Source organism: Cryptotermes secundus, unplaced genomic scaffold, assembly GCF_002891405.2.
Source record: "Cryptotermes secundus unplaced genomic scaffold, Csec_1.0 scaffold1044, whole genome shotgun sequence".
Classification (NCBI taxonomy): Eukaryota; Metazoa; Arthropoda; class Insecta; order Blattodea; family Kalotermitidae; genus Cryptotermes; species Cryptotermes secundus.
In genome coordinates, this window is record NW_019738363.1 from 1,113,521 (window position 1) to 1,124,374 (window position 10,854).

The window sequence follows — 10,854 nt, forward strand, 5'->3', positions numbered from 1 at the left end:
TTACATAGCATCACGTTCTAGGATATCGTAATCTTAAGATTAAAACGTTTGTCCTTATGTCAATATCTGCCATTCCCTATGTTCATATATTATATTACATGTGTTTTGAGATTTACCAAAAAGATGGTGTGGGGTGCCGTGAAGGCCTATGGTCAAATCAAATATAGCGAGACAATAACTAGATCTGGCAGCATCTCTTCTCCAATCAGTGGTCGAGAGTCCTGCTCCCGCTTTGTATTCTGGACATGCAGTCTGTTGGGCTATCGGCTCTCCTGACAGGATTTCATGGCTTTCTTTATTCTTTCCAGTCGACGACGAGGGAACTAATTCAAAATCTGCCACGATCACTTCCTTCCATAGCCTCAGATGGCCGTTCAGGAGCCTCAGTCATCATTTCGTATGGTATTCATTTGACACCCCGAAGACACAACTGCTTCATTCCGGATGTTGACGGAAGAGGAGGAGAGAATGAACAGGAGGAGGAAAAATATATGAAAGAGAATGATGCAGAAGGCAGTCTGTTTTCATGTGATTCATCCCTGTATTATTACATATGTCAGTCGACAAGATGATTTCTTTTCATGATTTGGGCCAGGAGATATTATATAGTGAAAGTTGTTAAATAGCTGAGAATTTACCAATATTGCTCTCTCGATGTGGACTACATCTGCTGTCCCTTTACATGGGGATTACCTACCAGAAGAGCACAAAATGTATAGGACAAGTCGTCCATCGGAAACTCTATATAAAAGTGTATAACTTTGGAAGAGAATCCATATAAGGTCCGTCTACTCCACGATCCAGTGTACGTCATAAATTTTCGTAGTGCGTATCCTGTTGTGTGTTACTCAAGAGAACAGACAACCTTACGGAAGAAAAGCCATGTATAAATAATGAAGCCTTAGTACATCAGAGGTAACGTGTCCAGCTTACCTGTGGCGCTACTCCGAGCATCTTGAGTGATGGTGGCACGTTGAGTCCGGACGGGATGCGGATGTGGCCAAAGTCCACAGTAAATGCTTCGCACCAAACACCGAAGTGGCCAATATCAAACACCGTGAGATCTCCTGGCAGGGTCAAGACGATCGTCTTGCGGTCGTATCGACGTAATGGCACTTCCTTTCCGTTCTCGTCAGGCACTCTGATACCTTGAGGGCTGGGTCTGTTTCCTCTGCCCACCCAGAACTTCGCATCTGTAACAAGTGGTATAACTTGCACCGCATAGTTTCAGAGCCTATGTACGGATGAAGCGACATATGGAACGGTTTATTTCAGTTTAGATGTCTCTCTCTCACTGCGGGAAATGTCAGTCTTTCGACTGCCGAATCCTGCCCTGCAACAATCTTCCAGAAACGCGAAGGCTGAATGAACTTAAACGCTGTTGCCCACAGAACTCTTCGAAAATGACCTTCAGACGATAAGTTTACTACTCTCTTCTGGGAATGTGACGCCGTGTAGTTTGATAGATAGACATCGTCGTTTCGAAGGAAAGTACTGCGTCTATCTTCATGTCCAGAGTGCCCTTCTATCCTGATGGAGGCAGCAGGGTCCTCCGAAATCTCGAAAGTTGTCCAGCAGACTACAGGGGTTCACATACAAGGGTACAGTAGTCTTTATATCTGTTAAGTTTAGTGCTTTGTATGACGTACACACCTCAACATTTTTGGCTGGTGAACACAGAGATTAACAATAGACTTGTCTCCCGTTGAGAATGCGCTCTTAAATGAATGAAAATAAACTGAGGGTTTGTGATGACGTAGGAAGCTGTCGTGACACTTACCAGGAGCTTCTCCGTCGTAAGAGAAGTTGGGTATAAGTAGAGTCTGGGCGTCCACTACCACGATGGGGTCAGAGGAGACAAGGTGAACCCCGTTGAGTTGGTCTATCTTCTGAGGCCTGGGATAGTCCAAATTTTTGGGTATCTTAACATCTCCGAAATTAACCTGCAAAAAGAGAGAACAGCTTACCGTGACTCGTATCCAGAAACAACCCTATTCTTCACAGTCTTCTTGTTTCATCAGTTTTATGGTTTTACTTTTATGTTAATGACATAGACTAGACTCCATGGTTTTAGTCCGCAAGCGAACTATACCGACCGAGAGATCACCGCTTATCATTGAAATTAGTGCCATATTTAGCGGATAGAGGGTGTCCCGTGGTCAGCGCAACGAATCCCTACGGCTGTTAATTTCGGTTTTATAGACCGGAGTTAATGACATGTATCCTATTATAAAATTTGTTACAGTGTATACGCGTAGGACAGGACTAAGCAAACTACAGTGAAACTGAAGAAATCATATTAACTTGTTATGGCATGCTTCCTTTTCCTTCCTCATACTTCCCTCTTATTCTATCTCTCGTCTGCTTCTTCATTTCTTCCTCATATTCCTTCCGTCATCCTTTTTTTTTCTTCTTCTATATCAGGCCCTGTTAATTTTGAGTCTCTTCCCCCGCTCACTGTCCATTTGTACGCACGCTTTAGGGCCACTGTTCCCCTATTATAGCAAGTGTGACGTAACTTCGAACAAGGCCAAGAGTAACCTTGAATGCGCAGAAGAAAAATTTCAGACAAGGACGTGGAGGGTGTGAGAAGTGACAGGCGGCCAGTGGAAGAACGAGTATTAAGAAACTGCTCCCACCACAAGCTATGCGCGGGATTTGACTAGGAATGCGGGGCCTTGTTCGAAGTTACGTGACACTGTCTATATCTCTCCGGATTTCCCTCTGGCTCGTACTGATCTACTCAGAGCTACTATTTCACCCATTCGCTCAACTCTTAGAAAATGCCCCTTTTAAGGGCCCTGTATTTTTCATCCTTCTCCCCACTCCGGTTAGTTCGCTCAGGGACCAAACCTCCACATTCTACATTTATATATCTGTAATATCTCTTCCGCGATTTACCTACTTTTATGCCCTGAAGAGAGAGACAGTGATATCCTTCCGTAATATTGGTAACATTGTACCGAACTAATGATATTACTACATTCCAGAACGCAGGTAACTTTATATTCACAACCGCACGAAACCAAGGTCTCGCGAAGACTAACAGTTCTGTAACTCCACCACCGTATATGCAATTGCAGGTTAAGGAATTCTCTTACTCACCGAGAACTCGTCACACCAAACTGAAAACCACTTGATGTTGTGCAGTGTCTTTCCGTCCGGAAGTGTTATTGTCACGTGTTTCTTCACGTACCGCTGTAAGGGCTGCGGCCTAAACAGACCAGTTCAGAATGTTGTAATATAAGCGAAGTCTAAATCTGTTACAGTAAATGTCTATTATTTTTCGTAGTGCCCTTATTCTTCTTCGGTTTTTTCAAACACAACATTTCTTAAAGCGAAGTTCTTTCGCCATTAGGCGTAAAGGAGGAAAGATTTTTTTTAACTCAGTTTTGACTATTAACGATAGATAGTGTTGGTCATATTTCCATCACTCTGAGTTCTTTTAAAGACGTGATTAAGAAAAACTCAAATCAGTGGACAGTGTCCAAGATAATTGTTATATTGGATATTTCTTTGCTTTAAAATTAGACATATAGATAAGTCTGCATGATATGGTACTTTCTTTCAGTGTCAGCTAATGCATTAATAATTTATTGAGCATAATTGTTAATATTTGCTTCTTTATAGTTTATTTAACAACGCTGTCAGTAGATGAGATTATAAAGCATCACGTGATAATAAGATGAATTGGAAAGGATCTGGAGGTTAGTGGTCGTGACAAATTTCAAGATACTATCTGAAAATTTGCGTGTATGAACTTATAAAAAGTGCCGAAATTCGAACCGGACCCCCCTCCCCCCACAAAAAATACAGGTCACACAAGTCAGCAGCATTGCCGCGCGAGGCAACTTGTCTGTTTCAATAGCGTTAAGGTTACTAGCAATTTCAGTAACGTTTTAACGTCACTTATTTAACTGAATAGCTCCGAATTAGATGGAAAGACGTCACACTGACGTAAGTATTTGGAACGAGGCGGTCATAGTCTATTTGAAGGCAGGTGCTACTCTTCGGGCTTAAGCTGGACAGACAAGGGAAACATAAAATGCTTGAATAGCACTACCTTCTGGGATATAATACCTTGTAATCCAATGAAAGGCCGGTCACGGTAGCCGAGCGGTCTAAGGCATGTACTGTCTTCGCTCGCTTGAAAACCGAGATCGTGGGTTCGATTCTCACTCAGGGCATGGATGTTTAGTTTGTGTGTGTGCGTTTTTCTGTGTTTGTGTACAGGTAGAGGCCTTACGACGAGCTGATCACCCGCCCAAGGAGTCCTACCGAATGTGTAAGATCGAGAAAAACCGAAGTGAACGGAGAAGTTCATGGAGGTAGGCCTAGGCCCACTGGGGCTGTAGAGCCAAGGAAAAAAATCCATTGAAAGTCAACAGACGTTTCGGAGGAACATATTTCCTCAATCTAAATGTCTAGAAGTAAGCCAAGCAAGAAACCAGCGTGAAAGTAGGTGGCAAGCAGTCTTCGACCCTGAAGATGGAGGCGATATATACCTCCAAAAATTATTGACTTTCGGCGGACTGCACGTCTGCACGTGTTTATATCGCTGAAGATAGAGCTCTTCATAAGCACCGCTGTAACAACCTAAACTCCTATATAAAATGCGTGGTTAAGATATCCACCAATCCTAACCGAGTTTTGGACCCGATATTTCTTGGGATACAAACCTGGAGAATCTGCTCATGGTTCCTGCTGATATTTCCATATTGATTTTTCACTTGTCGCAGATAGTTGAGCAGTGATGTGGGACAACCCCATGTGATTGAAATGAAGTGTAGCTTTGTTTACTTTCACTTGTCGGGCCGTCCTGGCGTCGCATGTGAACTCGGTTTGAAAACCTGTCGTGACCTTGATGAAGTATCTCTCTGTTCTTCATTTGGATGCTGTGGTGTTGCAGCCTTGTCAGTGCATTTAATATCCGTGCTTTAAGTAAACGGACAAAGGCGAGACCGTGTTTATTCTTGTCTCATTGCCGCCTGGCCCCCTTTATTGTAACCACACCTTTCTGCTGAGAAAGTCTTAATATGGATATGGATGGGTGCACATATACACACGTGGGGTTACGTCTATTCAAAAGTGAATAGGTTCTTTCTTAAAATTATATTGATCGGAAAATGCTTCAGAACTGCTTTTGATAATAAAAATATTTTTGACTGTTACTTTTCACTACATGTCCATAATCCTTAACAGATGGTTATAAGGTACATTTTTCATATAATTTTACATCGATTAAGATAAATAGGATGACTTGAGCGGGGAATATAAGATTTATGAAAGAAATAAGAAGCTCATGCAAAATTTTTGATGGGGTAGCCCATTTTACTGCCTAATCTCTAGAAGTGCTTGGTAAGACCTGTGATGGAGACAAATGAAACTGCAGAGAAAAGACCCAGATTGTTCATACTTACCTCAAAATACCTTCAAGCAACAAGAGGAACATTGTATCACGTGACTGTATAACCGTAGACGGGATTTGGGCTGGTAATCGGATTTATGGACCACTTACAGAACGTAACTACAAATAATTACGATAGTCTCACTGAGATACATACTCCAAAAATCACTGTAACTGCAGCAAACATAAAGCCTTCTCAGTCTCCATTAGCCGTTACATGGTAGCGGTTTCCAACAGCGGACGTTCCTCTTCCCCTGGATTCCCGAACTGTCCCAGGCCTCATCTACCAGCTCCTTACTTCTGACAACTGTAACTCAACTGACTCAACAACTGTCTGGTAAATTGCTGCTGGTCTTCATCAGCTTCTCGCGTCTCTGGGAGTTGTGCAACTGTATTCTGACTCAAGAAGTCTGTAGGTCGGTCTGTTAATTTTCTCCTGGCTTCGCTGACACAATTTTTCCTGGCTTCTGTCTCCTCGAGATCCGTGTCGAATATATTTATTATCTGGAAACCTATACGTGTTTCGAAATGGGGCCTCCTCTTCGAGGAAGGAGGGACCGTTCTTTCTATGTAGGCGCTACGTTTGTTGCACCGTAGTTTCAACACGAGTATATTCGCGCTGTCACGGCGTCTAGGTCACTGTGGACTCTGTACATCCTTCGAAACGTATCTTCCATTGTTGCGTGTTCTCATGTTGCCGGGCAAACGTGTTCGCAGAGCTGTTCCCTAGCAACGGCTGTTGTAATGTCACCTGTTTACACAGCTATTACTTGGCAAAGAGTCTGCATGTCACAACATCATATGAAAAACCTTTTTAGCTCTAAATGTCGGTGTATTATACTTGACGTCATCCGTTGATAGATCTGCTATACTAATTGACTAACAACGAGCCAATCTCTTTAGTTGAGGCCGTTTTAACACCGATGCCCAGAGCCGAGGTACGAGTAGTAGGAACGTGGGACTGGGGGCAGTTAAAGAAGGTGATATTTTTTTAAACTAAGCACAGATGTGAACCTGGGTATTCACGTCCAACTTAGAGAAATAGGTCATGCGATGTAGACTGAATGTTAATGACATGCTGTTATGAAAAGAGTAAAGAATATTCAGGTTTCATAATGTACAATATTTCTTTACTGACTGGTCAAAAATAGGATTTTCAGTAAAGATTTATTTAGTTAGTTGAGACAGGTTATTACTTACGATCCTCTCTCGTCATTTATCCTGAAGCCAGAAGCGCTTGGGGCCTTCGAATTGCCGGCATAGAAGAAGGCCGCTGGAACAAATATAAAATTACTCTGTGTCAGACAGTTCAAAGGTCTGAGTACAAGCGGGACATTTGAGAACGTGCTTTTTTTTTTTTACCATTCGGGAAGTTACTACCGAAGAAACACGGAAAGCATTTTTCGAGCACATGTTAACAGATAATGTGTGTGTGTGTGTCAAATACAAGAACTGAGCTTCTTTCCTGAGTTGTAATCTACGTATATGCCATTTCATGTTCTTAGTGATAGACAATATTATTATTGTGAAACAAAATGTGATTTTATTAGTCGAATATATTCGGTTTTAGTTTGCATGTCACACTTAACACCTCTTTCTTATTTCACTCACTCATGGAGCTGAGCCCTACTTGAGAAGCCGCCAGTTGTGCAGCAACTCAAGAGCTTCCCAGAATTTTATGGAACCCGAAGGTTCATTACCGTGTTCAAAAGAGCCCTCCATTGGTCCCTCTCCTGAGCAAGTTCAATCCAAGCCATACCATCCCATTCTATCTCTCTGAGATCCATTTTAATATTGTGCACCCACCTACGCCTTGGTCTTCTGAGTGGCCTCTTTCCTTCGGGCTTTCCCACCAATATCCTATATGAATTCCTCTTCTCCCCCATTCGTGCTACATGTCCTGCCCACCTCATCCTCCTTGACTTGATCATTCTAATTATACTTGGAGAAGAGTTCGAGTTATGAAGCTCCTCATTGTGCAGTTTTCTTATCTGCGCAACAATATATGATAGTTGGAATAACATCTACGTGTATAATAAAGCGCTAGGTTTCGTGCCTGAAGTCACAGGTACTTCAGTAATCTAGTTATTGCAAAGGCGATGGATGTTGATATCTTAAAATCACCTTATTCCTTGTCGCTATAGTAATCAAGATTAAAATTGCAACATGACGGGTTTTAATATCTGTGCAGCCTATATTTTGCTTCATGTCGCCATGGTAACCGAGTTCAGACACGTTATGTAAAATTTAAGAAAGCGAAACTCAGTATATATCAACGTAATATACAAGAAACAGCCAGAATAACGAAGGTATAAATAAAAATGTCAAGCCCTGGCCCAAGATTCGGCTTGTATACAAACTGATTTGATTTTTAAGCCAGTGCTAATGATGACCTTTGTGTATGGGGAGCTCTTCAACATTATCGAGTTACATAGAATCGGCAGCGAGGTTTCGAGTGTGGTTTTTGTGTCACCCGCATAACCGTATCAATATGTCAGTCGCAATTGCACAAGTAAAACAAGCGAAGGCCGCTGTGCGCTGAGTGCGACCGATTGAAAAACAACTCTAACTTCAAACCCATTTCCATAACGCGGAACGTTTCAGGCTGCTTAGCGAGAGAGATCATACCTCGGGTTGTAGCTTACGTGTCTGTTTTTACACATGTCACTTATTAAACAATTTTGGTTATTGTGCCCAGTCTGACGTTATTTTCTGTAGAAGCGACGGTACAAGACACAGAATTACTGGGGGTTAGGACTTTTTCTATGGTCCGGAATTGTAGTAAATAGAAACACGACGTTTCGGAGGCTAGATCTGTTTCCGTCTTCAGGTGAGGAAAGAAGACACCTGCTCAGTATTTCAACATATGTTGAAAAATAGGACCCATGGAACACGTAAGTAAGGATTTTTATTGTCCTGACCGATTTTCGACTTGCGAACCTACCGAAAGTCAGAAGGATTATTGTTTGAGTCACCTTTCTGGACGACAAAAAACCACATTTTCCTATATTAGGTTGTGAGTTCTTTTTGCTCAAGGTGGTGGGGGCGGGAGAGAACATAGTGCAGATTTTGAAATGTTTTATTGCAATGGAGCTCACGTATTTTATAATTTCTCTCTCTCTCTCTCTATTTTTTTTTTTTTTGCGATTAAGCATTCCTAGTTGTCCATGACGTTCCTTCATTGCAGATACGAACATGATGTTGCAAATATAATCATATGACACACTACGTCACCATAAGCTACTTCTTGTATTTCTTTAAACATCTGACAAGCTCAGAAATATTTAACTTTAAATTTATAGACACGAAGGAGTTCTGTATGTTATGCTATGTACGTTTTTCGTACGATGAGATTTTTATTCTGTTACGACTTCACATGTGGTTTTCTAAAAGCAAAGAATAAAGCTATCCCTGTAAGAGACCATGGAGTCCCATAGAGTTCTGAGACGTCGAGGCTCCCTTATTTTCTAGACTAACAGATGGCGGTGAGGTTGTCGGACTTACACGCTGGCCGCCCACTCCCCCCCCCCCCCCAAANGTACTCATTTCTCTTAGAAACTGAGTCGATCCCAGGGCCATAATGCGGCTGGAAGGATTAGGTCAATTAAAAATATTCAATGACCTCATCGGTAATCGAACCCGCGACCCTCCGGCCTGTAGCACAGTGCCCCTATCAACTACGCGACCGCACGACCACCCCTCTTAAAAACAAACTGTATAGATCTCCGTTCATTAGCCTCAGTAGGCGCACACTGCAAACAATCCTTTGGACAGTCTATGTACCTCATTGGCTAGGGAGAATCGGACAGTCATAGAACGGAAGATTATTGCAAGTCTCCTCCAGTAATGAAGATTATGTAGAGCGTACGGGTAATAGCTCCGTTGTTGTTCTGGGTACTTGTCAAATTCAAATTCCACGGTTATATTTTCAGTGGCCGATGATGAATATTATCTTCAGAATATTCCTTCCAAAATTTTGATGTTGTTTTCGCTCGCTCGAACGCTAGGGTCGGGGGTTCGAATCCCACGCGAGATATGGATGTCTTTGTACAATTGTTCTGTGTGTAGGTAGTGGCCTTGCGACAGGCTAATCCCCCATCCACGGAGTCCTGCCGACTGTGTGTAGGATTAAGAAACTGAAAAAATCGGCCAAGGTCCAACAGAGGACTGTAGAACCATGGATAGGTGGATAAATAGATAGACAGACATACAGTTAGATAGATAGACAGACAGACAGATAAATAGATAGGTAAACTTTGATGTTTGTTTTTCTGTACTTTTAAAAAATTAGCCTTTATACCGTATATTTAAGTGAACTACTACTAACGTCTAGCCTGATCTGCAGAAGTTGCAAAAATGCCCGTTCCCTTAACGGACCATTCTGTAAAAGGAATCCTTGACACTTTGTGTAACGATCTCTTGGTGTAACGGATTCCTTGTGATGAATCTGATACGCATCTTAGAGGAAATTCTTGCGAATTGTCACAATGTGACGTTTCAATCCTAGGAAAAACAGGTTACAACTACATACACATGTCTCATGTATGTAAAGCTGATAATTCAATATTCACTTACTATAATGTTAACCTTATTGCCGGTTGAGATAAAGTACCTTTCTTCTGATTAACGACATGAATTCTCTGTATGCAGGTTCCGCAGCAGCTTTACATGTTACTTCTATGCGACCGATTAGATTACGAATTGCTGAGGTCAGTAATGGTTGAAAAAGTAAGAAAACTCTGAAACCTGGGAACTTGACTGCAACGAATAGCAGTTCGTGCTTATGACGTCGTTTCCTTGTTTGCGGCCAGGTCTCAACATCGAGCTGCCGAGGATGAGGGGAAATTGTGAAGACTGCGAGTAGCTACATGTGTATTGCTTTCTTTACAGACGAGTATTTTGATTTTGTTTTGCAAAAATCTAAATGTTGATGTTATTCTGAAAGGTGAAAGAGGAAATTATCATTTTATAGGTTTTTAAGTTCTTACAGCAGCGGTTATGAATAGTGTCTTCTTGGATATAACGCGGTGCATTCTGTTGAAAGTCAAGTGACCTTTCGGAGGAATACTTTGTTTGTTTACTAGCTAGAAACTCCCTCACAGGCAGTGCCATGTGAGCAGGTGAATTATCGTGATGCAAGGTCCATGAGTTGATGGTGACGGCACACCAGACAATGATAGACGCCACTCAGAAAGAGATTGCCGTAGATCAACAACAACACAGTTGTGAAACGCTGATTTGCCAACGTCATCAAACCGCACAAAGATTTCTGTGCACTGCTGCCACGGCAAACACACGGTGGCGAGTTCGCGAACTCTTATAACGGTTATTTCTACACTTGCTGCTCTACGATCATACATAAAACTTCTTCTGTATATAAAATTCTAATCATTCTTGCATATAATTTCGTTTTGAGAAGATGTACGAGTGTTGGTAAAAGTGTTTTT

General features: G+C 41.9%; 2 protein-coding genes across 2 annotated transcripts in view; one reads left to right on the plus strand and one right to left on the minus strand.

Moving 5' to 3' along the window:
* The window catches only part of LOC111870973 (protein Skeletor, isoforms D/E), a 101,304-nt gene that overhangs the window by 53,504 nt on the left and 36,946 nt on the right, over positions 1 to 10,854 (minus strand). Inside the window, exons 3-6 of the mRNA XM_023863665.1 lie at positions 6,608 to 6,680; positions 3,106 to 3,214; positions 1,781 to 1,943; positions 934 to 1,193 (exon numbers count right to left, since the gene is read on the minus strand). Coding sequence (XP_023719433.1) covers positions 934 to 1,193; positions 1,781 to 1,943; positions 3,106 to 3,214; positions 6,608 to 6,680 — 605 coding nt within the window. The remainder of the gene's footprint in view (positions 1 to 933; positions 1,194 to 1,780; positions 1,944 to 3,105; positions 3,215 to 6,607; positions 6,681 to 10,854) is intronic.
* LOC111870974 (complexin) overlaps positions 1 to 10,854 on the plus strand; it is a 765,449-nt gene that overhangs the window by 42,662 nt on the left and 711,933 nt on the right. The gene's annotated exons all lie outside the window — the stretch shown is intronic.